The sequence below is a fragment of the Alternaria infectoria genome (assembly GCF_024043175.1).
Source record: "Alternaria infectoria strain BMP 0036 chromosome Unknown scaffold_6, whole genome shotgun sequence".
NCBI classification, from domain to species: domain Eukaryota; kingdom Fungi; phylum Ascomycota; class Dothideomycetes; order Pleosporales; family Pleosporaceae; genus Alternaria; species Alternaria infectoria.
The window spans coordinates 643,465-669,960 of NW_026250695.1; the positions used below are offsets into that span (position 1 = coordinate 643,465).

General features: G+C 52.3%; 10 protein-coding genes across 10 annotated transcripts; 6 read left to right on the plus strand and 4 right to left on the minus strand.

The window, feature by feature from the left end:
- Positions 1 to 402: 402 nt before the first annotated feature.
- J4E92_004517 (uncharacterized protein) lies at positions 403 to 1,324 on the plus strand (the record flags this gene model as incomplete). Its single annotated transcript, XM_051495907.1, has 2 exons — positions 403 to 875; positions 940 to 1,324. 2 exons carry the CDS (start codon positions 403 to 405, stop codon positions 1,322 to 1,324), a joined length of 858 nt encoding a protein of 285 aa, XP_051353747.1.
- Positions 1,325 to 1,546: 222 nt separating this feature from the next.
- On the minus strand, positions 1,547 to 3,290 carry J4E92_004518 (uncharacterized protein; the record flags this gene model as incomplete). Its single annotated transcript, XM_051495908.1, has 3 exons — positions 1,547 to 1,943; positions 2,005 to 3,107; positions 3,162 to 3,290. 3 exons carry the CDS (start codon positions 3,288 to 3,290, stop codon positions 1,547 to 1,549), a joined length of 1,629 nt encoding a protein of 542 aa, XP_051353748.1.
- A 385-nt stretch (positions 3,291 to 3,675) lies between these two features.
- On the plus strand, positions 3,676 to 4,548 carry J4E92_004519 (uncharacterized protein; the record flags this gene model as incomplete). The annotated part of the gene is made up of 1 exon (XM_051495909.1): positions 3,676 to 4,548. The coding sequence occupies one exon, from the start codon at positions 3,676 to 3,678 to the stop codon at positions 4,546 to 4,548; it is 873 nt and encodes a 290-aa protein (XP_051353749.1).
- A 374-nt stretch (positions 4,549 to 4,922) lies between these two features.
- Positions 4,923 to 6,319, minus strand: J4E92_004520 (uncharacterized protein; the record flags this gene model as incomplete). The annotated part of the gene is made up of 2 exons (XM_051495910.1): positions 4,923 to 6,085; positions 6,205 to 6,319. The coding sequence occupies 2 exons, from the start codon at positions 6,317 to 6,319 to the stop codon at positions 4,923 to 4,925; spliced, it is 1,278 nt and encodes a 425-aa protein (XP_051353750.1).
- Positions 6,320 to 6,873: 554 nt separating this feature from the next.
- Positions 6,874 to 8,514, plus strand: J4E92_004521 (uncharacterized protein; the record flags this gene model as incomplete). The annotated part of the gene is made up of 1 exon (XM_051495911.1): positions 6,874 to 8,514. The coding sequence occupies one exon, from the start codon at positions 6,874 to 6,876 to the stop codon at positions 8,512 to 8,514; it is 1,641 nt and encodes a 546-aa protein (XP_051353751.1).
- A 224-nt stretch (positions 8,515 to 8,738) lies between these two features.
- On the minus strand, positions 8,739 to 10,564 carry CCT7 (T-complex protein 1 subunit eta; the record flags this gene model as incomplete). Its single annotated transcript, XM_051495912.1, has 4 exons — positions 8,739 to 8,848; positions 8,896 to 10,252; positions 10,305 to 10,471; positions 10,519 to 10,564. The coding sequence occupies 4 exons, from the start codon at positions 10,562 to 10,564 to the stop codon at positions 8,739 to 8,741; spliced, it is 1,680 nt and encodes a 559-aa protein (XP_051353752.1).
- A 450-nt stretch (positions 10,565 to 11,014) lies between these two features.
- Positions 11,015 to 11,655, plus strand: J4E92_004523 (uncharacterized protein; the record flags this gene model as incomplete). The annotated part of the gene is made up of 2 exons (XM_051495913.1): positions 11,015 to 11,041; positions 11,092 to 11,655. The coding sequence occupies 2 exons, from the start codon at positions 11,015 to 11,017 to the stop codon at positions 11,653 to 11,655; spliced, it is 591 nt and encodes a 196-aa protein (XP_051353753.1).
- Positions 11,656 to 11,923: 268 nt separating this feature from the next.
- Positions 11,924 to 13,966, minus strand: J4E92_004524 (uncharacterized protein; the record flags this gene model as incomplete). Its single annotated transcript, XM_051495914.1, has 1 exon — positions 11,924 to 13,966. The coding sequence occupies one exon, from the start codon at positions 13,964 to 13,966 to the stop codon at positions 11,924 to 11,926; it is 2,043 nt and encodes a 680-aa protein (XP_051353754.1).
- A 1,785-nt stretch (positions 13,967 to 15,751) lies between these two features.
- J4E92_004525 (uncharacterized protein) lies at positions 15,752 to 17,522 on the plus strand (the record flags this gene model as incomplete). Its single annotated transcript, XM_051495915.1, has 6 exons — positions 15,752 to 15,941; positions 15,991 to 16,288; positions 16,344 to 16,397; positions 16,449 to 17,035; positions 17,102 to 17,168; positions 17,216 to 17,522. The coding sequence occupies 6 exons, from the start codon at positions 15,752 to 15,754 to the stop codon at positions 17,520 to 17,522; spliced, it is 1,503 nt and encodes a 500-aa protein (XP_051353755.1).
- A 3,036-nt stretch (positions 17,523 to 20,558) lies between these two features.
- Positions 20,559 to 25,082, plus strand: J4E92_004526 (uncharacterized protein; the record flags this gene model as incomplete). The annotated part of the gene is made up of 4 exons (XM_051495916.1): positions 20,559 to 20,565; positions 20,653 to 20,825; positions 20,883 to 24,066; positions 24,694 to 25,082. The coding sequence occupies 4 exons, from the start codon at positions 20,559 to 20,561 to the stop codon at positions 25,080 to 25,082; spliced, it is 3,753 nt and encodes a 1,250-aa protein (XP_051353756.1).
- Positions 25,083 to 26,496: the final 1,414 nt, after the last annotated feature.

Here is a 26,496-nt window from a genome sequence, read left to right on the forward strand (position 1 = left end):
CGTGGTAGATGCTCATCTCATATCTTCTCATGCATCTCGGCATCAGTTTACCGAAAACGAACATGCACGTCGCTCGCGAGTGTCCACCGAGCGCTTTCACCCCCGCACGCCCCATACAGTTTAGTGCGGGGTAAACTCGGCTCTGGCCTCAACTCCCGACGTGCAGCATGTGGGGTCTTCGAGCACATCCCCACGCCCCATAACCACAGCGACGACGATGTTTGCCGCGCAGCCTAGCCGGGACGATGTTTCCGATCGGCACAGATGCGAGAGCGATGGTGTAGTAAGGCATACCACGCTTGTGTGACGGCGTATCGTAGCTTCCTTCCTACAAACCTACGGATTGCTTCTTGTAAACACCTTAGATCTCAATTCTGGTGAAGCACGACACACAAAATCGACATGTCGAAACCCGTAGCCATTGTGACAGGCGCCGGCTCCGGCATCGGCGAAGCAGTCGCAACCCACCTCTACAGCAAAGGCTTCAAAGTTGTCGTCGCAGATCTCAATCCCTCGTCCGGCGAGCGCGTAGCCAGTGCCCTTGGACCTGACGCCATATTCCATCAAGTCGACGTCTCATCCTACAAATCGCAAGCACAGCTGTTCAAACGCGCGTATGAATGGGGCGGCAACCGTCTGGACTTCTGCCATGCCAATGCAGGTATCGATGACCGACAGAACATCTTTGAGGATATGGAGAAGGAGGAGCTGGATGAGGACGGCTTGGTTAAGAAGCTGAATACGAAGACTATGGAGGTCAATCTTGAGGCCGTCATCCAGGGACTGTGGCTGTTCAAGTATTATGTCAGGAGAAGTAAAGAGGCAGGTGGAGGGAAGGGCAAGTTTGTTGCTACGAGCAGTGCAGCAGGGTTATAGTAAGTCGTTTTCCCCACACTTCTCAGTGCTCGAAGAGACTCAAGAGACTAACGAGACCATCAGCGCCATGACACAATGCCCCCAATACACCGCCAGCAAATACGGCGTGATCGGTCTATGCCGCGGCTCGGGCCCTGTATTCGTCAAAGAAGGCATCACCGTCAACGCAATCTGCCCTGCCTTCATCCCCACAAATCTCTGTCCACCAGAAGTCGCGGCGCGCTGGCCCAAAGAGCACATCACACCTTTGTCGACAGTGAACAAGGCCATGGACGCTTTCCTCGCAGACGATAACTTGACAGGCCAGGCGGTGGAGTTATCACAGGAGAATATCTACTTTAGACAACAGGTTGACTATCCGAATGAGAGTCAGCGGTGGATTGGCCTGGAGAGTGATAAGATCTGGGATGTGGGGTACAAGGAGCCCCCGAAGAGGGCGGGATACTAGCAATAGTCTTGTTTCAATCGAAGCTTCAACTTTTGGTAGGCTCGACCTTTTAGATCCGGCACAATCTCTCCTTTACCAACTCGGCCATGACACATTATGATCTTGATTATCCATCAATACGACAACGTAACGATGATCAAGATCATCATGTGTCATGGCCGAGTTGATAAATAAGGAACTTGTCTTATAACTATCATCTCTCCAAACAGCAAACTAAACACGTCAATAATGGAGTCCTTCCCTTTCTGCCTTCTCGCTCTCCTCCCTCATGACCTTGGCATGCGCTTCACTCCTCGGCCTGATATCGCATTCAAACGGCTCTGGTACACTCATAAACCCTGGCTCCATCTTCGTATTGACTTCCACCTCCCCTCCATCTTTCCCTTTCTTCTTGTTGAGGTTGAACCCCCAAAGTACGCGCGATACGTTGATGAAGAGCGAGCGCTCGGCGACATGGACACCAGGACATCCACGCCGCCCCGCGCCATAGGTGAAGTGATCGCGCTCTAAAGGATTGGGACTGTTCATGTAGTGTGCCGCAGATGCGGTGTGGTTTAGATAGCGAGATGGATCGAAAGCCGTGGGGTTAGACCAGAGCGTTGGATCGTTGTGTATCGCCCTACAATGAGAATTAGCCAAACAGCACTCAGTAAGACGACGGGGAAGGGTAAGAAGCGTACCACCAGTTCAGCACAACAACACTTCCCTTGGGAATAAACCACCCCTCATACCAATCATCCTCACTACTCGCATGTGGCATGCCAAACTTATTCACCGGCCTCCACCTCAACACCTCCTTAATCACACTCCTCACATACGGCAGCTTCTCCTCATCCTCCCACGTTGGCAGTCTATCCCGCCCAACCACCCGATCCAACTCTTCCTGCGCCCTCTTCTGCGCTCCCGGAAACAGTGCCATACAAAGCACAAAGTTGTTCAGCGTCGACCCGGTAGTTTCAGACCCCGCTTCAATAAGCCCACCGCACGTATACGCCGCAGCCAAATCATCGATCCCCGATTTCTCAGGCCCGTTCAGATAGAACGTTTTCGTGAAGCAGTCTTTCGCGACACCAGCATCTGTGTCTTTTTTGAGCTTGTTCCACAGATCGAGGTACACTTTGCTGTCTTGTTCACACAGCTTTTGCCCATGTGCTCTCCAGTTACCGAACAGCCATTGTGGGAGTGAGGCTAGCGCGGGAAAGGAATCAATAGCCCACACGCCGGGTGCGGTGTTTACAGTAAAACGGTCGATGACGCCGTAGATACGTTTTATGAGCGGGTCATCCCAGCTGGGTATGCGGTAGCCGTATGTGACTTGCATGATGACGCTCGCGGAGTAGCGGCGGTTGATGGACATGAAGTCAGCAGGGTCGCGCATTAGTTGTTGCAGCAGGACTTTGCTTTCAAAGTCTTGCACCGGTTGATAGTTCGTGCTTGCTGTTAAATTGAGGAGCGCATGGCTGTGCTTGCGGATACTGCGCCACCTGGGCCCGTATTGCATGAAGAGTTGGCGGCGGCCCGCTGATAAAACGTCCTGAGCCATGGGGGCTGGAGCGCGCGAGGAGTAGATGTTGGATTTCTTATCCATGAGGTCTTTCACCGCTTGAGGTGAGGAGAGCCAGATGTAGTCTGTTCCGCCGATCTTGGTGTGGAATACATGGCCGTACTGCTTGCGCCAGGCGATGGCTTTCTCGCGGACGGCTTCGGTGTCTGCCAGTTCGAAAAGGGATCCGACGAATGGGTGGCCCTTGGGACCTGGTGGGAGATGTCGACGTCTTCGGTCCTGCGGTCAGATTTAGCGATGATACGAGACGGGTTATCTCATGGACTCTGTTACTTTGATGGCGTTGGGTACGACAATGAAGTATATAGTCAAGAGAAGAAGTAATGGTGTTGTGGCAATCAGCCCAAGTTTAACGATAAAAGACGATTGCGATGTCGTCTGGACAATGTCGAGGATAGCCATTTAGGTATTTGCTGTAGCAACGTAGAGAAAATCGGTAACCACTTGAAAGCCCACCCCGAAGCACCTAGACAGTAACTTGTAATGTGACTTTTCTGTTAATATAACCTTTAGCTTCAGACTTTCCAAACTTTAACGTTCCTGTTCGTGAGGATGCATAGTTCCAAGAATTGGGGTATACCTAGGTAATTCGTGGACCCTGCAGCTTCCCCGCAACATGGGCCCCACAAGCCGCTGTACCCCAGGATTCTACAATAGGATGCTAGTGAGACCGGGTCGGCATTGGGGATGAGCGAAAGGTTGTGAACAACCAAATATGCCTGGACGGTAAAAGGTGTTCAAGGCAAAACGATTCGAAAGCCGCAACACCCAACACCCCATCCTCACCATGTCGTTAGAACGCGACGCCTCCGGCCGAACATTCATCCACCACCCTTCCGGTCAACGAACCCACTACATCCTGAATGACTTTACCGACCCATGGAAATCGAGAGAAACAATCTTGATACAACACGGTTTCGGGCGCCACGCCGCCTTCTGGTACCACTGGATCCCCGTTCTATCTCGCAAATACCGTGTCATACGACGGGACTTGCGAGGCCATGGATACTCCAGCTATCCCCAAGAATCGGAAAAGTATAGCTATACCCTGGATACGATATTAGGCGAGGTTGTCGATACGCTTGATCAACTTGATGTCGAGAAAGTGCATTTCCTCGGTGAATCGACAGGGGGCATTCTGGGCGAGATATTCGCGGCGAAACACCCAGAGAGGCTGCTGAGCTTGACTGTTTGCTCTACACCGACTTATCTACCTCCAGTGGCTTTGCGGCTATTCGCTTTCGGTAGGAAGGATTGGCCGACGGCGTGCAGGGAGCTTGGGTCGCGGGGTTGGGCAGAGGAGTTGTCGCGCATTCCGGGGACTATCCCCGTGACGGATCCGCAGTATCTTCCGTGGTATCTGGAACAGATTGCTGTTAGTGATGGTGAGGGTTTGGCTCAATATGCGGAGTTTCTATCGACATTGGACGCGAGGCCTTGGTTAGGGAGGATCACAGTGCCGACGTTAATCTTATCGCCAACGCAGAGTGCTGCTGTAAAAGTCGAAGATATGAAAGTCCTGGCGGAGAAGATCGAAGGAAGCAAGCTCGTGCTTATCGAGGGCCCAGGACATGAGATTTATGTCACTCAAGCGGAGCAGTGTCAGCAGGCGTTCCTAGGATTCCTGGAGAATCTTAACAGGGACATTACTAAAGGATAAAATTAACGTAAATGGTAATGGGTGTTTTACATTATGGATTGCTGCATATATCATGCGCAAAACGTACTCGCTGGACCCAGAAGTCTACAATGCGTTGAGATCGAACCAACCCTTCATCTTGATACTAATGTAGCCTGCAGCGCGCCTCTTCGATATCTCCTTTTGGTATCGCTGTGGACCATTTTAACGGCTCAAAAAAAGAACAACCGCCCAATGTCTGCATCAAACGCCGTCAATGCAAGTGTGAGTGGGTTTTACCATCATGCTCCTAATGCGCCGCTATGCAATAATCATAAAACATGTGAAGCCAAAAATGTGAGTGCTCGGTGCGAAGTGTCGAATGCACCGGGTTTGGTGGTGTGAAGTGTGGCAGATTATGCGTCCTGTCGTTCTCGTTCTCGTCGTTCATTCATATCCAGGGCCATCTTCTTGCTAAACTCGTAACAACTGATCATGATGGCGCATGCCGGTGCGATCTTGAGACATCGGGCAGCCCAACCCTTGAACAAGCCTGGCATGCCTTGCTCGCGGTAGATGTGCATCAGGAATCGTGGCATGGATTGGTCTTCTGGCCGCGTCGAGTTCGCAATGTCTTTAGCGGTCTCGCCCATGTGCCGCGCGACTTGTTGTCTTGTCTTTCCGACGTCGAATGGTGTGGTGACAAAGGCCGCGACTGCTCCTGACGTAGCACCAGCGATGAAGCTATCGACTAGTGTATCTCTGTGATTTTCCTGGCTCCGAGATCTGCTTCTTCGTCGTACCCTCTCCTCACCACGGCCCATGCGGAACTCGAAGCCGTCGTTTCTTGCCTCTCTCCGTCCTCGTTGGTCGGTCAGAACATTTCTTGTGGCTTCATAACCCCACCAGTAGAAGGCCGAGAAGGGTACGTCGCGCCAGAGGGTCAACGTGAGGCCGCGCCATAGACTGAAGACTCCCTGGTTGCCGACCATGTCTTTCAGTCCGTCCATTGTGTCTCGAAAGTGTCCGGCGGCGGTGGCAGTCGAGTTGGCCGCCTGCATTCGCGTTCGGAATATCTCGATCGGGCCTACCGCTATCGCAGCAAGTATCCGCGCAGTCGCTCCTGCCACTAATGGTATGTACGCATCGGATACGGTTTGTCGTAGGGGCGAAGCTTGCGCTGTCCGCAGCCAATCGTATCCGGCGAAGTAGATGACGTTTGCAGGTACAGCCATGACCAGGGTTGGTGACAGTCCTCTCCAGAGTGTTCGCGGTCCCTCGTTCTGTGCAATCTTGCGTAGGCCATCCCATGTGCTGTTTATTGTTTTCCGTTCGACCTCCTCTACCGCACAACTCAAATCGGCAGGGTTGATGGGTGCCATGGTAGGCCCCGCCACACAGAAGGGTGCCTTGTTGTTCATCCAGAAGACTTCTCTACAGCACGACGATATGCCGAGGTTCGGAGGCAGATCGCGGAATTGAGTGAGTGTGGCGCCATTGTACCCGCGTGGCCGTGGCGCTGTGCTCGGGACAGTTTCTTGTGATTGTAATCGTACGCGGACGACGTCGAGGGGTGTGACTGGTGGGCGTTAGTATCGACTTCCATGATGCGAGTACCCAGATGTGCAGAGTTCAGACGGGATAAGAACAACGCAGTCGGAAAGACACATGTTGAAGAAATGTGCAGATATTGCATACCTAGTAACGACGTGAGGACACTGCCAGACACTGCCGACAGCATCTTTTGTCCGAGCGACACATCGCCCACACCGCTCGGGTCCGCTTCCTCGGCTCGCTGGGTGGCCGTGGCCATGGTGCCGGTGATCGGGATGGCAGCGGAACGGCGTGTTACCTCTCGGCGGTGAGGGTGGTGGTGGCAGAGGGCTGGATGGGCAAAAAGGGCGTACTGGGCATTGTTTTCTGGGGTGATAGGCAGGCACGAGTGGTGACGAAGGCGACGGGAAGCTTTGACGCAAGGACTTAATTATCGGAAGGAACTACGCACTTTTGGCGCGTCATTCCCGCGCCGCCCACGTTGCGCCCCCGCCGAGTGATTGGACCGCCGGCCGAAAGTCAGAGGAAAGGGCGTTGGCTTATCAGATGGCGCATGGGGCCGGGGCTAGATCATGCATCGAGTGGCGCCCTTCATCGCCTCGCCGTGGCTTCACAGGCCCTTTCATGCACGCCTAATCGCTGTGAGCGGAATATTGTCCTGAGTCACATTCCTTTGTATTATGTATTCTTACTAAAAGCCTGCTGCTAGCCTCTGCATTGTACCCTGCACGCCCTATTGCCATCGACACCTGCGACTTCGGACATACCGCATCTAGCCGACAAGTACTACCGATATTGGCCAAGTTTGTTACCATGGACCAGAAGGACGTTCCCACCAACACCGAGGCCGAGCTTGAGTCTTTCCGCCAGAAATGGAGAGAGGAAGTCACTGCCCGGGCCAAGGGTAAGGCGCCTACATCGTCGGCATCTGCGAAGCCCACCGCTACTTCCTCATCCACCGGCAAACCCCATCCAAGCAAAAGCAACGCGCAGGATGCTCAACATCACACTCGTACTCGAAGTTTGAGCCTAGAAGGCGGTGACGAAGTCAACTCATACACGTACCACAATCTGGGCGAGAAGCAGCATGGCCGGAGACTTGATGAAACCAGTGCCCAGACCGCTGCCGCTATTGCTGAGGAGGCAGAACCAACATCGGCATTAGAACACTATGAGAAAGCCGTAGAGAAAGAGAGTCAAGGTAGCTTGGGTGATAGCGTCGATCTATACAGAAAGGCGTTTAAGCTCGACTCAGGAGTCCAAGAGACCTACAAGGCAAAATACTTTCCGCCCTCATACTTCAAGAAACTCAAGGCTGCACAAGCGGCAAGTGCAGCGGCTTCATCAGCTGCTCCGAAGCCCCAGGATCCTAACCCATCCAATGCCTCCGCGACAGTGCCTAATACCGCCCACCACTCCCTACATGGCCTCTCGCCCTCGTATCAAAACCTCATCAGCGAATACGCCAGCACCTCCATTCTCGGTGAACTACCGCCAACAGAATTCAGTCCCGCGCCACCAAGTCCTATCTCTAAAATCCCGGAGGAAATTATCGTTGAGATACTGGAGCAACTCGCCGTACAAGACATAGCATCATTTGCCCGTCTAGCCCAAGTATGCAAACGCCTCGCCTACCTCGTAACCACCGAAGACCGCGTCTGGAAACGATTAGCTATCGGACCTGAATACGGCTTCGCGTCCATGCACTACACCTGGTCATGCGAAGTAGGCGGGAAACCCCTCAGTGACGACGAAACAGGCGGCATCACCCTAGGCACCGCCGACATCTCCCTCTCCGACAGCGAAGAGATAGAACCCGAGTCAGAACCACTCCCCCCAGCACTCTTAACGCAACTCCTCGTGCCATCTCCATACCCCACCTACCGCGTGCTCTTCCGTCAACGCCCGCGCATCCGCTTCAACGGCTGCTACATCAGCACAGTAAACTACACGCGCCCAGGCCAAGCCGAGCCCACAACCTCCTCCTGGAACTCACCCATCCACATTGTAACCTACTTCCGTTACCTACGCTTCCTCCGCGATGGGACGTGTATCTCGCTACTTACCACGGCCGAGCCCGCAGACGTAGTGCCGTATCTCTACACCGAACACATCCGTAAGAACCACCACAACCTACCTAGCGCGCCGATGAAAGACGCTGTGCTGGGCCGCTGGCGTATGAGTGGACCTGAACCGGGTAGTGGAGAACAAGAGGGCACGGTGCATATTGAGAAGCCGGGAGCGACGCCAAAGTACATGTATAAGATGGCGCTTAATTTTGGTAATGCGGGCAGGGGGGCTAAGAACAACAAACTGGTTTGGCAAGGGTATTGGAGCTATAATCGGTTGACGGATGATTGGGCCGAGTTTGGGCTGAAGAACGATCGTGCCTTTTACTTTAGTAGGGTTAAGAGTTACGGGATGAGCTGGGACGAGAGGGGGATCAAGGAGTAGGAGTCGAAGATGCGGAGTATAACGTTAGCAATGAAGGACTGCCAATAACGGTCACTGAATCGGCAAATAGTTGTGAGAAGTCCATGAATGCTGCACAGACGTGTGAACGTGATGTTGTTCAATTCTTCCTTTTCGCATTATTCATAGACAGCTGTCTCTACGACGTGGCGTAGCATAAGCGTGTCCGTGTTGTGGTATACACCCCTTCTCTTGTCTCTGTGTCTTTACCGTCTGGGCATGCCGCGGCCCCGTCCCCTTCCGCCGAGTGCCCTTTGGGCGGCGCCTGGTGGTAGCGGCCTGTTGGGTGCCTGTGGTTGCTGTGACTCCTGGTTCTCTGCTTGTTGTTAGCACTTGCTGACTACACGACATGGTTTCACATACTGATTGTCTCGTCAACGCTCAAGATGAGGCAGGCCGCCTCTGTCGCCGCCTGCAGAGCGTTGACCTTGACCAGACTAGGCTCCCACACGAACTTCTCCATGTTGTTTGCTATGCTCTCAGTTGTGAAGTCGACACCGGCCCAGATGTTGCCCTTCTTGTGCTCTACGCGAAGGCGGTTGAGGATGTCCGTCGCGTCGACACCGGCGTTGTCGCACAGTTGCCTAGGAATGACCTCGAGTGCCTTCGCGAACGCCTTGATGATGGGTTGCTGCTTGTGCGGGATGTTACTGTCGGCGTAGTTGTGTAGGTATGATGAGATCTCCATCTCGACGGCGCCACCTCCGGCAACAATGTTCCTGTTCTTGATCGCACGCTTGACGATCATGATTGCGTCGTGTAAGCTTCGCTCGACCTCGGCAATGAACTGCTCTGCGCCACCACGGAGCACCAATGTGCAAGTCTTGGCCTCTGGGCAGCCCTGGAAGAAGTTGAAACGCTCGCCACCAATTTGTCGCTCGTCGAAGGATTCGCAGGTTCCGAGATGCTTGCTCTGGATGTCGGAGCAAGTAGACTGGAGGCTCGCGCCCGTTGCCCGGCAGACACGGTCGAGGTCGTCTGCGGCAACTCGTCCGGCACAGAAGATGTCGCGGTCTGCAAAGTACTGTGTCGCCAAATCGCCGATGGGGAGCTTGCTCAGAACAACCTTGGCGCCCGTCTTGTATAGCGCTTCCATCTTGTTGTAGATGATCTGCCACTCTGCGTCGACAATCGCCTGGTATTCTGAGACCTGCTCCACCCGTACCTCAGCGTTGTCCTTCTCACTCTTGAGCTCGAGTTCGACGTTCAAGCAGACAATCTTGGGCTGCTTGAAGGTCTTCGGTTGCTGCTCGAAACCGGCGTATGAGAAGGTCTTCTTGAATGCGACACCGTTAACGAACAGCGAGTCCTGGAGAGCACCACCGGTAATCTTCTTTACTCCGATGAGCTTCTCGTTCAACTCGTCTTGATCGAGCGAAAGTACGGCGTCCACGACCATCTTTGTGAAGAAGTCGGCGTTCCTGTGAATGAGCTTGCTGCTCATGGCGGTCGCGGCGAGTTTCTGAAGGGTATCCCGCTGGTTGCCCTCGGCGGTGTCTACAGCAATCTCCATGATCTTGTTGACAGCAAGGTGCGACGCTCTCCGCAGACCCTTCATGATGGTCTGGCTGCTGACTCCCTGCTCGACAAAGTCCTTGATCTCCTTCAGTATCTCTCCGGCGATGACGACAACGGACGTGGTACCGTCGCCCACTTCGGCATCTTGCGATCGTGCGATATCGGTGAGGACGCGGGCGGCGGGGTGGACGATGTCGAGAAGCTGCACGCAGTCAGTATTAGTTTACACGATAAGGTTTTGTGGCATAATCTACCTTCATGACTGTGGCGCCGTCGTTGGTGATTGTCTGCCTGCCATTCTCGTCGACCATGAGCAGATCACCGCCATACGGTCCTAGGGTGCCCTTGATCGTGGCCTGCACAGCGAGGCAGGCGTTGATGTTTGATATTACCTGCCCGCGACCCTGTGACTGATCGGTACCTGAGGCTGTAAGCTACGTGTGTATCAAAAAGTGTCGAGGCACCTACCCTCCCGCAACACCACAATGGTCGGTGTTTGACCGCCGAACGACATGCTGGCTGATGGTGCAAACACAAAAACTTGGATTCAGGTCGTGGAAGCTTTGGAACTCGAACAAAGCTGGCGGTGTAATGTGAGGGGTATGCGCAGCCGTATGTTTCCAACTTGTCTGCGGGGAACGCGTTCCCGTGAATTTTCCATTTCCAGGGCACGTCCGTCTCGTTGCCAAGGCCGTCCGTGCCCTTGTTGACAACCTTCTTCCGACCTTCTCTCAACCTTCCATGCGTTGTGCCACAGTACGCCATCGCATAACCCCCAAACCTCCAGCCTGCATTCCTCGTCGTCGCAGCATCCATACGATCAATCCCGTGCTGCGTAGTGACTTTGACACGGCACATGTGACTTCGTGACCGCTTCGTCTCATAGGGTGAACCTATCGCAGGACTTGCCATTAGCCCCGATCACATCCACAGACTCTCTCCCGTAAGCGCCCATTCTACGAGCATGCCGGCCAAGACATCTGCCAAGAAGGTCAGGTCATCCCGTACTTGTGGTCTTTAGTGGCACTGACGTGTGTATAGATGGCGCCCACACCCAGGCCAACGGAGGATATCCGCCTACGTCGTCTGGACCGTCGTTCCAAAGAGAGTGTAGAGAAGCAAATGTCGCTAGCCGAGACCATATCGCCTTTGGATACATATCCACCATTACTGCGCATTCCATCTGAGATCCGGAGAGAGATCTTCCGGTACGTCTTACCATCGTCAAACAAACGCTTCATTCTGTACACCGACTGCGACTCTCGATCCATCAACAGAAAATGGAACAAGAACTGCCGCCCGCATCCAGATAGACATTTGACTCTGGACATTCTGCGAACGAACCGCCTGATCTATCACGAATGCCTGCAAATCATCTACTCAGAGAACCAGTTCCATTTCTATGCATTTAATTATCTACCTGTTCTCGACTTCATACGCCATCTCAGTCCTGAAGCGAAGAACCAAGTCCGCAATGTGCGGCTTACGCCTTTGACGGATAAGCAGGATGATCCGCCGGCGTCGCACGATGTCTTCTGTACCGTCATGCATGACTCTCTTCCTGGACTCAGCCAACTACAGGCAGATCCCGTTGTCTTCTTCTAGGAGGACGGCTAGCCTTTCCTTCAATTTCAGTTCTCCACCTGTCCAGTCGTCGCATCTAGGTACATAGGCGAATCTACGAGGATGTGACCTTGCGTATAAGACATACATGAGACATTCGATCATTGTATGGCAGCCTTTTTGTCTCCAACGTATGGCACGATCAAAACTATTCGATGATGCTGACCACTCTAGACTTCCTGTGACCCCAATTACTGATCACGCTGGAGATCAGTCTCCCGGGTCCAAATCTCAAGCTTAGATGGCCTCGTTATTGATGACTGGACAGCTCAGCCGGCATGGCTGCCGTGCCAGTGAGCCTTTTCGACCTGGAATGTTCTTCGATGATCGCCAGGAGATCTTGATGTTCCGAATCAGAGGCAATGTCATAAGGGCTCTTGCCCTCTACATTCGCTTGAAACGGATTTGCTCCTCTCTCGCATAAGAAGGATGTTACTGTGGCTCGAAGATCCAGATCCCATTTGTAGGCGCCTGTCCAGAAAGAAACAGCTTGGTGCAGCACGGTTCCCCCGGATGTCATCATCGGTGCATTGATATCCCATCCGCGGTTGAGCAAGACATCCATGACTGCGATGATGCGGCTTGGAACGAGGTGCTTGTCGGCATCCGACGTGGTCTTGATCAGCCATGAGCGACTCATAAGCTGTCCGGCCAAGGTCGACCAGGTGTCCGGCTCGGCTGGCACCGCTCCACTGGCAGTGAGCAAGTCGACCATGGCCACTTGTCGAGCGCCTACAGCGAAGTTGAGCGGCGTTAGAGTTGTTGAGTAGCCAAAAGGAACTTCGTTGACGCTGAACCCCGCTTGGATCAGGGTCCTCGCCATAACCACTTCTCCCAGCAGCGCGGCGAAGTGTAGCGCGGTGACTCGCTCTGGACGGCCCCGTTTACGCACACTCGAGCGCCAGAACCCCTTCTTCTTGTTAAGGATAGCTGTCAACGCTCCATGATCTCCATCGCAAACAGCCTCTTCGGTCCGATCCCTTGGTTGGCATCCGACTTTACCAAGGATCTCTTTGCGAAATAAGGGCTTTCCCTCGGATGTCGCCATATGCCTGGGTTCATCCGAGCTCGGAACCACTGGTTCTGCTTTTCTCGGGCTAGGAGAGTAGCCCTGTGTCCAACTTCCATCCTCTGACGGCCTCCATTCCACTCTGTTTGATGCAGAAGGTTGCGATTTTCCCATTGGAGGGCTGGAATCCACCAGAGTCATGTTCTCGGAAATAACACTTCGAGGCGCTTTCCAAGGCCGAGCAGCCAGTACCATGGACACAGATGCTGAGTCGCTCCCAGTAGGTTCTGGCGAGGCTTCCAAGCTTGTTTCGGAGAGTCTGCTGCGAGGTCGCTCTCCTATCGCATCGGTCTCGGAGGGTCTCGCACGCGAGAGAAGCGAAGAAAACTCAAGGTGCTCTACGCTCGTTTGCAGCGATTCTTCGACTGCCTTCAAAGAGGCTTCTCGGTTTGCCTCCGGTATCATGGCAAGGCAGGATTTCGCAAGCGCACGGTTATTGAGCAAGACGTAAATGTGAGCCATAAGAGCCAAGGACTCCAAAGACGAAGCATGCCGTTTTCCCAGTAATCGTCGTCTTGCTTGTAAGGCCTTCTCGCATTCGGCTCGTGCACGGTCGAGTTGCCTCATCCGGACATATAACTGAGACAGCAAGTGCGTCGCGTTGTAAATGCATTCACGTTGCTGATCAGAGTCTGCTGGCTGGTTGACAAATCCGATCAGAGCTTTTGCCGCATCTACAGGTTCCTGAACGTGGTAGGCGCAGACTGCAAGCCTGTAGAAGAGGCTGAACACGTCACAGAATGCGCGTTGGCGCGTTGACAGCCCTTGCAATATTCTGAGTGCTTCTTGGAGTAGAGAGTCCGCCTCGTCCCAACTTCCGGAATCGAAGGCTTGCGAGCCTGTGCTCAAGGCCGCTTTCGCGAAGTCGGTATCCAGATCATCGTCCGAGTCGGATGTCTCACGCTCTTGTACACCTTGAAGCGGAGCCGCACCTCGCAAGACACTGAGAGCTCTCCTAGGGCTCTTTGTTGGCACCGACTCCTTTCGATCTTCTCGTATTGCTTGGATAGCCTTCATCCATGGCAGACGATCGCTATCGCTAGAGACCTTGGGTGAAGTCTGAGCTACAATGTCTTCCCGCGGGTTGGCTTCCGGAGTATACATTCCTTTCACGATAACCTCTTGCGCATATTGCATCAACGTAGCCTCCGTATGAGAATACCGCCATGGCGGACCGACCTGGGATGATCGTTGTAGCTTCTTAACCATTTGTTGAAGCTTCATGACGTCAGGTGCAGGACGTCGTTCGGCCTGTATAGGCGCAATATAGGAGAGGACCCTGGGAAACGATTCAGCGGTTGAAAACAATTTTGGTGCAAGGAAGGACCTACGCCTGAATAAGAAGTAACGTAGTTCTCAGATTGTCGCTGTGTCTGTGTACAGCGGCTCCCATTTCTTCAATCTGCTCCTTGCTGTTGTGCAGCTGGGCAAGGCGTTGCGGCTGGAATACAATGCTGGCCTCTTCGGCCTCTTCCATCCTGACAGCGCTGACGAATGAGTTCAGGCTATCTATAGTCTGACTTGCATCCTCGACCTGAGTTGCCAGACAATTCCACATTCTCCCATCCCCGTCATAAGGTGGAGGTGACCCTGTCTTGGTCTTGCTTGCGACTTCTGCCAGTTTGAGGTGAATCTGGTAACACTCGTTCCCAAGCGACTTCACCTCCCCCACAAGATTGTCAAGGGATGCATCGCAATGTTTCGCGTCCAGGTTGAGTTCGGAAAGAGATACGAACAACGCCCAAGCCGTTTTGTTCAGAACCGAAACTGCGGAAGATGCATCCGCCGGTGTGATTGCAACTCTCTCCATCGCAGATGGTCGATATTTGCATTGCGATGGGTGTGAGGCCCAGGAGAGATCGAATTGCTGGCTGCGCAGACGCTATGCTAGGCAGTGTGACGTGAAAAGCACCGATAGCTACACAGGTCGTGGCTTACGCCATGAAGCAGTGGATCATGCGGTGAGCCTGACCGGGAGAACTACTCAACGCTTGAGTACAAAGCGACGCCGATCTGGAACTTTGCCGTCCAATAGACACATGGAAGAAATATTAAAAGTCTATACCATTGGGGCCGGCGGGGTTATTGATTTCGCAATATCCTTGCTTGTGCACTTCGACCAAGGGCCGAACACAACTATCCCCATTGGTCGATGCGCGCCATGATAAGCCTGTCACATATCTCTCACGAAGGGCTTTGCGAATGTGATGGAAAGAGGCGTAGACGTACGAGCAAGATGATGGGGCCGAAACATATCCCAATGCGTCCATTTTGACCTCCGCACCTCACTCCGAGCACATAGACCTTCCAGCTCACTGGGCTGATACGTGTTGCGACTCCCAGTGGTACTTCGCATGTCTTGGCTCTATCTCCGCAGTGGGCGGAGCCATCTCTGTGGATGCAGGGTGTGTTCACAATTTGGCGTTGGGGTACGCCACGGGCTTACATAGGCGCGCCGCACACAGCAGTCTTACGCGACGAGCTGAGCTGCGCAAAGTGAGCTTCCGATCGAGCCTTGCTCGTGTAATCGATCTTGGTGCGCCAAATAGAAATATACTGATTAGAGAATAGCATCCTGAAATTGAGTAGGACTTTAGCGTTCTGACGATACCAAGCATGGATAGCTTCCGCCCCCAGGGTTGGGCACTGTGCATAAAGGAGGGTGTGGTAACACAGCTGGTGGGACAAAGATAGCGAGACTGCGCTGCCACAATCATGCACTGCGCCAATCAGTCCATCTATCGAAAAACACGAATGCATGCACGTCCGCAGATCGGACTGAACTGGCCCCATCGTACGTGAGCGATCCAGCAACAGCTACTAAGACGAACAGACCAGCCTGACCAGCATTCTGAATCCTTCCTTTGTCTCGTCGTTTCAGGTTTGCACGGTAGAATCAACACTATCTCGTTTTTTTATCTACAACATCCGCACTTGCAGCTCGCCGATTAGTTGCTTGAATACAAGGCTCAAGTCCCACGAGACGCCCCGTCAATTATACGAGCACCAATGGCGAAAAACGACGACTCTGGATGGGCAAGCGCAAGAGCGCCTGTCAGTAACGGCGACCATGGAGATTTCGAAAGACCGAAAGGATGGAAATACCGCAGCTTGAGAATCGGACCCATCAAGCTTCCATGCTATGCATCGCCAGAATCGCAGCTGATCTTAGTCTCATTTGTGTGCTTCTTGTGTCCCGGTAAGCAGCCCACGATTGTAGCAACGCAAATTTTACTAACTCTACGCAGGCATGTTCAACGCCGTCAATGGTATCGGAGCCGCAGGTCTCGACGACGATGCACATGCCAGCAACGCTGCGAATACTACACTTTATGCTACCTTCGCAATCGTCGGTTTCTTTGCTGGCACTATCACCAATGTCCTCGGTATTCGAGTTGCGCTTTCCTTCGGCGGTCTGGGGTATTGCGTTTACGTCAGTGCATTGCTTTGCTTCAACAAAACTCAAAACTTGGGCTACGTCGTCTTCTCTGGGTTCTTGTTAGGATGTTGCGCTGGCATACTGTGGTCGGCGCAAGGTGCCATAATGTAAGCTGACTTATGAAGAGTATGTGAGACATATACTGACTTCGTACCTCTGCAGGATGAGTTATCCACCAGAGAAGCAGAAGGGGCGGTACATCTCTTTGTTCTGGATGTAGGTGTCGCTGTACGGACCGTACCGAGATAAGCTAATTTCTCATGATAGCATCTTCAACATGGGTGCTGTTATTGGCAGCCTGGTCCAGCTTGGGCTGAACTTTGATACACAAAACGCAGACGGACCAGCAGCTGTCACTGACCAGACATACATCGGCTTCATGGTCCTCACATTCCTCGGCGCCTGCCTCTCCTGGACACTCATCGATGCCAAACACGTCATACGGCGCGACGGCAGCCGAATTATCATGATGAAACACCCAACTTGGCAGTCCGAGATCTTGGGTCTTTGGGAGACTCTCTGTACGGATCCCTATATCATACTCCTCTTCCCTATGTTCTTCGCCTCTAATTGGTTCTACACGTACCAGTTCAACGACGTCAACTACGCACGTTTCAATGTGCGGACGCGCGCACTCAACAATGCGCTTTATTGGCTGGCGCAGATACTCGGAGCTGGTGTGTTTGGATTTGCACTGGATTTCCCGAACGTCAGAAGGACTACCAGGGCGAAGATTGCCTGGGTAGTCATGCTATTGTTGACCTTCGCCGTTTGGGGAGGAGGGTACGTATTCCAACGGCGGTATCGTCGCGACGATGATAGCCACCACTTTGATTGGACAGACGGCGGGTATGGTACGTGAAAGCCATGTGCGAAATGCATGTGAGACATATACTGACTTTTTATCTCTACCTCTACAGGCGGCCCAATGGTGTTGTACATAAGCTATGGCTTTTATGATGCAGCATGGCAGACATGCGTGTACTGGTACGTCGATCTTCGAATCGGCACTGCTCTCTGCTAACCATCTTCAGGTTCATGGGCGCAATCTCGAACAACAGTCGAAAGCTCGCCAACTTTGCTGGCTTTTACAAGGGCATTCAATCAGCTGGCGCAGCTATTGTGTTCCGCCTAGACGGCTACAAGAGGCCTTACATGGACATATTCCTATCCAGTTGGGTGTTGTTGGCTGGAAGCTTGATCGTCGCGCTGCCAGTGATGCTGTTGAAGATCAAAGACACGGTGCCGCTTGAGGAGGACTTGAAATTCACAGACGAGACCGTCGAGGATGTGCTAGGTAGGAGGGATGGCTACTTGTTGGATGAGCCTGAGAAAGCATAGGACATTACGTCCGGACATGGGAAGGTGCCGTTCTCGCCTACATGGATGCGGCGGGAGCTACGACCAAAGGACAGTTAGCGCTCAACCGATGCGATCTGCATCATTAGACATCAGGCGCGAAAACCGTGAACAGATTTCTCATCAATTTTTTTCCCATCAAATGCGCGTGTTCAGCTGTGCGATGTCGCCTCCGATTCCGTTGCGATACCGATGAGCTACTGGAGCACTCTATGCCGAACTCCGGCGCCCCTCGGAGTTCCATGTGCGCTGCGTCGCCCACTCCGAAAGCGCTTTGAAATCAGCGCCATGCACTCTTTCCAAATTATGACATCTCTACCAGTCTGCCATGCCCCGCTTTCGAGAAGGGATCGCTTTTCTCTTCCTGTGTTAGAGCTGAACAGCACATCTTTATTGGCATGTTGGGCACGATCTGGGTCGGAGGACCCTGCGGTCAACAAATTGCTATGCATTTATCGTTGATATCATACAGCATCAGCGCAGAATGGATTGCTATATAATTGAAGCCCTCTGTGGATGTTTTCTAGAGCAGCATTCTGACGATATCTACGTTCAACACTCATCATGGAGACTAGAACTCAATCGGCCCTTACAAGCACCGGCACCACGCCCGACAACCAATCGGAATTTGAGCTTGAATCAAGCCAACGATGGAACGAGCAGCCCGTGAACGAGAACGAGTCTTTGCTACCGCCGACTGATGGCGGGAAAGATGCGTGGTTGTTTGTTGCGGCTGGCTTTATGGTGGAGATGATGGTATGGGGTGAGTGTGAAGTGTTTCATTGACTACGCCTTTGCCCTTGTAGTATTATCATAACTGCATCTCTTCCAAAGCAATCCTTCCATATTAACACCTAACTTGAAACTTTTGCTAATGTAACCAACAGGTTTTCCATGGTCGTATGGCATCTTCCAAGAGTACTATAGTCCATCCCCGGAATTCGCTGGTTCGTCTGGTATCCCAGCTATCGGCACCTCAGCGATGGGTATTCTGTACATGATCGCACCATTGACCTTTAGTTTGTTCACCCGCTGGCCGCAGTACAGAAGGAAGGCCATGGTCGCTGGTGTATTCACCATGTGCCTTTCGCTTGGGCTGAGCTCTCTGTGCACGACCGTACCGCAACTCATCGTCACTCAAGGGATCTTTTATGGTGTTGGCGGCGCAATAGTGTACTGTCCTTGTATCATACTCTTGGATGAATGGTTTGTAAGACGCAAAGGTCTCGCATTTGGTATCATGTGGGCAGGTACAGCACTTGGCGGCGTCGTCATTCCGCTGTTGCTGCAGTTCCTTCTCAATCGCTATGGCTTCCGCAACACGCTACGCATATGGGCAGGCCTACTCTTCGCAGTTCTTCTACCCGTCACAATCTTTATCAAACCACGGCTGCCTGTCTCGGCAACTACTAGGTGTGGAATTACTTTCACTTTCCTCACAAACAAGACCTTTTGGGTTCTGCAGTCTGGCAACATCTTGCAGGGCTTGGGATTCTTTGTACCATCCATCTGTAAGTGTCTATACGAACTTCACTCGCGAAGTACGCTGACTTTGTGCTCCAACATGAAGACCTGCCTACATACACCAAAGCACTGGGATTCAGCAGCACAGTCTCCGCCGTTCCTCTCATTCTCCTCAATGTCGCCGCTGTCATCGGATCCGTTAGTATGGGAAGCATCATCGATCGCACACACGTCACCACCGCCATCCTCATTTCCACCATCGGTGCCATGATCTCCACTTTCCTAATCTGGGGCTTCAGCACGTCTCTACCGCCGTTGCTGATCTTCTGCTTCACATACGGACTTTTCGCAGGCAGCTTCGCGAATACTTGGCCTGGCATCATGAGAGCAGTGCAAACAAGTACGGGACAGATGGAGAGCTCCATGGTCTTCTCGTTCTTGTGTATGGGTAGAGGTATTGGGAATATTGTCAGTGGGCCTATCAGCGAGGCATTGATTAAGACGGGAACTCTTGGTGAGCATGGATTGTATGGGACGCAATATGGCAGTTTGGTGGTGTGGACGGGGGTTAGCGCTGCGCTTGGGGGTGTGAGCATCATCGGAAGGAGGGTGGGATGGCTGTGATGGAGCTTGGACCACCGCGACGCGGAATGGCGCGAACTGGCGCGTATGATGTCACTTCCAAAGCGCGTGCAATGACGACCCATAGTACATGTTCAATCACGTAGAAATCCACCTTCAATATTCCACTACCAAAGCATCAATCCTGTCCAGGTTCTCTTTCGCATCAGCTGAGGCACCCTATACCCCGGCTTCGCATAATCCCACCTTTTTCAGCCTGCTTTTGGGTCAGAGTCCGCCCCCTCCCACATCATCCATCTGCCGCATACCCAATTCGCCGGACATGGACAGCCTGATAAATTTCGCTTCATCAGTGGGTATTTCTCTGCCGCTTCAGCTGCCGGATCGGGCACTAGCCATGCCCGTCTTCCGTCCCCGACCTCCCGTCCCGTTCGTTCCCGCGAGGTATTTCGGATCACCCAACCTTCGTTCCGATCACTTCTAGCTGCTATTGACTAGTAGGCATGGAACCCCTAAAATGATGCTACTTTGTACTGTCAACAGATTCTCTGATATTCAGCCAGGCGCCTATAGGCGGCGAAGAGACTTCAGCCTCGCGTCTATCCGAAATCTAGAGTTCTTTGGTGGCTGCATGAGCTGAGCGCTTATATTGATCAGCTGCAGTCACTGATGGGTGACTCTTTGCTCAAAGAGTCTCAAAACAGCGATGGCTTCTCATGGCTTATGGGAGATGGCTCTAGTCCTCCCAACATTGGTCACTATTCGTGGGGTTTGCGGCTCAGACCTGCTTACGCTAAGCCGTCCAATATCCGTATGCTGATACATGCATCCACAGATCAGGCTGGAATCTAGCCTCGCGTAAACCAACTAGGTGAGAGGAGTTCCGCACCTTTCTTCCTACTGAGGAACATCGCGCGCCCGTTTCGACCATTTGCCATTGAACTACGAGGTTTGCGAGGCTGTCCAGACGATATGTCGAGTCCCTACCGAAGAGCAGCCGATCCGATGATTTCACGGCCGCCATCATATACGCCAGAGATTCCTGTAGTCAAAACATCCAGGTCAGAATCTTCCAAGAGCACCGGTCGGCCTCGAGGATCGTTCTCTACCGGTGTCTTTCGGGATGGACCAAAGCCTACCTTGGATCCATCGCATGCGCTCTCACGCGATCGATCTGAGGTCACCGTCGATGAATCTCCGCTACGGCTGTGCGAGAGTTGCGAGGTTGAAAAATCTCCTGTATGGGATTGTTCATATTGCGACATGAACTTTTGCGACGACTGCTGGGGGAAACAGGGCCCCCACAAAGCGGGACGCACTGGGCCTGATGGTCTTCCGCATGAGAAGGCGAACCCAACTGTTGTCAAGAGGCTGCGAGACATTTTGACTCCTCCTCGAGAGCATAGAGAGCAGCAGATATTACACATCGAAGACGAGGATACAACGTGGTTTGGAATGGTGCGCAATAGTCAAAACTCGCCTGCCTTCCAGGACTATGGTCGTTACTCTGCCATCATGGCGGATAGTAACTCTGGCGAATACAAGTACCGTTTCCCGCAACTTGTATCTTTCATTGGTCAGACCGGAGCAGGCAAGAGTACACTTATCAAGATGCTCATCGATCAACAAGAACGTATGAGCCAGCCAAGGAACTGGAGTCTCCCGTCACCTGTCGCAGGAACATCAGCAAACAGCAACGTACCCACTTCCGGTGACGTACACTTGTACAGCGATCCAAGCACATACAATACCGAGTACCCGTTACTCTACGCCGATTGCGAAGGTCTGGAGGGTGGCGAAAATACCCCGATGGCTGCGCAATATCGAAGTAGTGCGACAGCACCACAGAAAGAGAAAGGGAGGGAGGATGTCGCATTGGGCGAGCACCGAAAACGCCGCAAAGTCACCAAAAGCTTGCATAGCACCCAGAGAGACATCAAATGGGCGAACTCTCCTGATAAATCAAAACGACAATACGCTGTTACGGAACTCTACCCTCGCCTTCTGTACACATTCTCCGATGTCATCGTGTTCGTTCTGCGCAATGCAAAAACCTTTGAATCTACAGTGTTGGGATTGCTTATCAAATGGGCGGACTCTTCCTTTGAGAAGTCAGTGAACCAGCCTACACTCCCGCACGCTGTCATTGCACTCAACGCAACCGACACAAAAGTGGATCAGGAGGAGTGGGATCCTGAGTACGCGACAGAGCTTCTTATGTCCAACGTCGCCGGAGCTATCAGTCGCGATCCAGCATATCGTGAGCGGCGAGATTATTGGGTTGGAAGAGGCAGACGTATTCGAACTATGAAGGATCTCCTTGAGTGTTACTACTCTTCGATCACAGTTGTACGGATCCCTGGCGAAGGCCGATATATGATGATTGATCAACAGGTAACGAAGCTTCACCAAGTCGTCACACACCGATGCCTGGAGTCATTCAACGCCAAACGACGGTCGCGCATGCTTTCCAATTCCGACAACCTCAATGTCTATCTACAATGTGCATTCGACCATTTCTCGCAGGACCTTCATTCACCATTCGACTTCATGGACATTTCCTTCAAGATCAACCCGATACCTCAAGACTTTGGAGGTCATGTCTTGAAGTTGGCCGTTGCAATGAAAGCTCAATTCGACGACCCCAGGAAGATCTTCAAGGAACTGAGCCACATGGTGACCTCTTGTATACTTTTGGACTGCGTTCGACAGGATCTCAAAGGATCTGCAGAGCAGATTTTGGAAACACAATACATGACGCACTGTGATGGCGCTCTTGACGACTTTTGCGCTATCTTCTGGCCGTGTTCTTTCATCAACAGAAGAGGTGAACGATGTGTCAATGTAAAGGAGCGACATGTGAAAGGACACCAAAACCAAAGAGGCAGCGTCATTGGATCTGGCCCCTATGAGTCAGACTTCACATTTGACAAGTTCTATGAAGACTGGTTCGAATACCTAAAGCATTACCTGATCGAAAACAAGTCAAAGCTTGATTTGCAAATGACGAAGTCTCCAACAACTGAGGAGGATGCGGTCAACAAACTCCACTTGGCCAACGTTACCGGCTTCTATAACCACATGGGGGGCGCAAAGAACTTCGTCAGCCACACTACCTGTTTCTGTTGTTTAAGGGAACTAGCCGAGCATCCCTTGCCTTGCGGACACGTGCTTTGCACAGCGTGTGTCAAAGGTTACGGCAGCCCACATCGGGAACTCTCAGGATCTTTCACTATCGCCACATGTCCGCTGCACGATCACCAAGCTGTCTTTCCTACACCAGTAGAGATCTACTTCAAGCCTCCACTGGCAGGCCTACGGATTCTGTCTCTTGACGGAGGTGGTATACGAGGGATAGTCATCCTGGAAGTCCTTCGCCAAATACAACAGGAGCTAGGTGATCATATCAAAGTCCAAGAATTCTTTGACCTCATCGTTGGCACCAGTACCGGGGGTATCTTGGCGCTCGGTCTTGGTGTCAAAAATTGGTCTGTAGACCAATGCAGTCAACTCTTTCTCAGAATGGTGGAGAAGGCGTTTACACCCAAGTTCTTTGGAGGGGTAAGCCTGGGAACTAACAAATACCATACAAAACCTCTAGAAGAAGCTTTCAAGGAGTGTTTCAAGGATGAGGCCATGTTTGGTGGGCAACGTGACACTCCAGTTGCTAGCGCGTGCAAAGTCGCTGTTACCTCTGCAACGGAGACTGCGGAACAAGCAGTCATATTTACAAACTACAATCGCGCAGAGGACGAGCAAATTGGCTACCAGTTGGTCCGACCCGATGATCCAAAGAATGATGTCTTGATCAGAGAAGCTGCACGAGCAACCTCTGCAGCTCCGACATACTTCAAGCCTTTCAGAAACGCACGTACAATGGAGGGTTATGTGGACGGTGCTGTCTTTCACAACAACCCAGTTCGCATCGCCAATTATGAAAGCAAGCTTCTTTGGCCTGATGCCGATCAGCGACCTCCTGATCTTCTTTTGTCCATAGGAACTGGTCAACACGGCGCAGATTCCGACAATTCTCTGAATGCCTCACGTTACGATAGCAGGCGATTCCAGATTCGGAAGATATTCAGCCAGGTGAAGGATACGCCACGCTTGAGACGATCTATGCCTGTACTGAGAGCATTTCCCGAAGTCGAATCGTGGCTTACTATCTTCAAACAACGGGTTGAAAGTGCTTTGGATGCGGAAGCCACATGGAAAGAGTTCCGTAAAGACGTGGTAGGGATGGCCCCGTACGCTGCAGCCGAGCGATACATTCGTTTCAACCCAAAGACCATGAGTCGGATACCCAAGATGGACGACAAGTCGCAGATCGATAATCTACTGGAGGAGATCAAGACCGGTCTTCGCAAACCTGGCGCGCAGAAAAAGATCAAGAACGTTGCGCAACGACTCGTAGCTAGTTCATTTTACTTCGAGAGATCTTGCCCTTCCAGGCCCACCGACGACCATATCATTGTGCAGGGTGAGTTTGTTCTATCTATCAAAATGACTGACTAATGATTGAAAGGCAACATCCAATGCAGATTCGCTGCAGGTTCCAATAATCTTCGGGACTTGGGTGACTACATACGCAAGCACCAATTGCCTCACTTCCAGCCGTTCTTTCGTATACAAGAAGCCATGCACGTCGAAGGGGCTCAATCTATACCAGTCACAAGGCATACCATTCGTGACATGACAGAGAGAGGTTTGTTTAGACTGGACTCGATCGTCATACCAGTTGCTTCGGAGAGTGCAGCCGTGTCGATTGATCTGCATCTGACTGACCACCGCACCACGCGATACGGGCAGTCTGGTTTTCCGATCAGCGGATTTCCCCGACTTCTCGCAGATGGCGAACCCCTCAAGAGAACCAGTGAGTAACCATCTGGCTTAATATCCTTCGTGTCATCGCACATATAAATAATGATTACAGCCTCCCATGGAGCTTCGCCAAAGCCTGAACGTCCGAAAATCTTCAACAAGAGACAGTCTCTTCGGGAAAAACGGCATGGCGCGCGTGTCAGTGTCATGATGGATCGACCTGCAAGCGACAGCAACATCTCTTATGCAAGCCGCAATGAACACGCTGAATATCCTGAGATGCCAGGTGACGTACCCGACTGGATTCAGCGTCGCAGCGAAGCAAACCGCGGCCCACCTAGACCCATGCAAGACTTCCTGCATCAAGATCAGCATCGAAACCTTCCGCCAACTTTTGTCGAGGACGTAAATTTATACGAGCTCGATGCTGAACCACTTCTCACACCAGGCGCCAACGACAATGCTATACCACGAACAGTTTCACCGGGCGAATGGAGAGAGGACTATGGTGAGCAGGTTGCACGGAGCGATGACGATGACGACCTTGCAAAAGCGATAGAGCTCAGTCAGCAAGAAGCATTTTCGGGACCGAGGAGGACTAGTACAGGAGGGTTTGATGAAGATCAAATTGCCGAAGCACTGAACAGATCTTTGCACGTTTCGGGGAGGCAGTAATGGTGAAGAGTACCGTCCATCCAACGAGGCCAAAAATTAGAATAATTTCGTAGTAGAAAATTGTCGTTCCTGATTCGCTTCTGCTTGTCCTCTGCGCATCATATTCCATGTTGCTTCTCCCTTTGGATCCCGCTGTTCCATCCCGTCCTGCTGTCCAAACCCATGTATCATAACTGCTACCTCTCATCAAGCAGGCTTCTTTACGTCCACCTTATCAAACTGCGTCGACGAAAACAAAACCCGTGTAGAAGTCTTATGCCTCAGTCCATTACCATCACCCCCTCTCTCACTCTGTTCAGCTTTGCTCCTCCTCCCCTTCTTCCCCGTCTGATTCCTTTTATCCAACGGCGAATGACACACAATCTGACTCGTCGGTCGATGAAGCGCAGCTTCGGAGTTCGAATGGGTCGAGGAATTATATCGCGGTTTTGGTAGTTGCATCGAAATGAGATTCTCGTCCGATTGAGTTTGTTTTGATGGTCGGTTTGGCTGTGTAGAGGGCTTTGAGGGTTTAAGATTGGACGTCCATTTCTTTAATGTCGTGCTGAAGAGCATTTTGTGCGTTCGTTTGACGCGTCCGTCGTCGCGTATCGTAGGATTCGGGCGCGTCTCTCGCGCCCACGTTGTTGGAAGGTCTAGCGAAGGTACGGTGCAGAGGAGGAAGCAGCGATTCGAGCGAAACGATCGAAAAGGACATTGAGCGACATCATATCATAACATATGCACCGATATAACGGTGATTTTCGCCGTGACTACGAATGCGTTGCTTCCCAAGCTAAAAACGGTAATCTCCTTACGTGACGTGACGTGTGACGAGCGATGGATGCAAACCGCGCCGCATAAGAGTCGTTCTTGCATACCCGGAAGCTCTTCGGCAAATTCCACGAGGCCATAGCCAGGTTCCTGGAACTCGCTGTAAACTCTATCTCTTGTACAAGGAACTTCCCATCGCATGTTACAGGACTTGGGGTGAGAAGAGGTAGAGTTTGGTGCTGCCCGTTAGTTCTACGGACCAATCCACATGTTCGCAGCGGGACTGCGGCACAATAGCGGAACAACGCCCGTCGGCCCCGACCGTACCTTCTCAAGTTGGTTGTGCAATTTCATGAGTGGTTCCTTCGAGTTTGTGCTCAAAGCATGTGGCTTGCAGGCTGTGGCATGAATCTTGGGGGGATGCGGCACGGCTGCGTGCGGACAGGGGTGCGTCGGTACCCGACGTAATGCACAAGAAGGAGCGAAATTGCATCCGAGAGGGTGCTGCGTGCCTAGACTACAGGGTAATCTATCTTGTATGTAGTCAGCATGATGATGGAACGCGCTACAGACAGAGGCTGAGTAAGCTCTATGTGGAGGGCGTTTAGAGGCTGGCTGAGTGATACGACGACATTGTTGTTCCCCAAGGGCCGCACCGCAA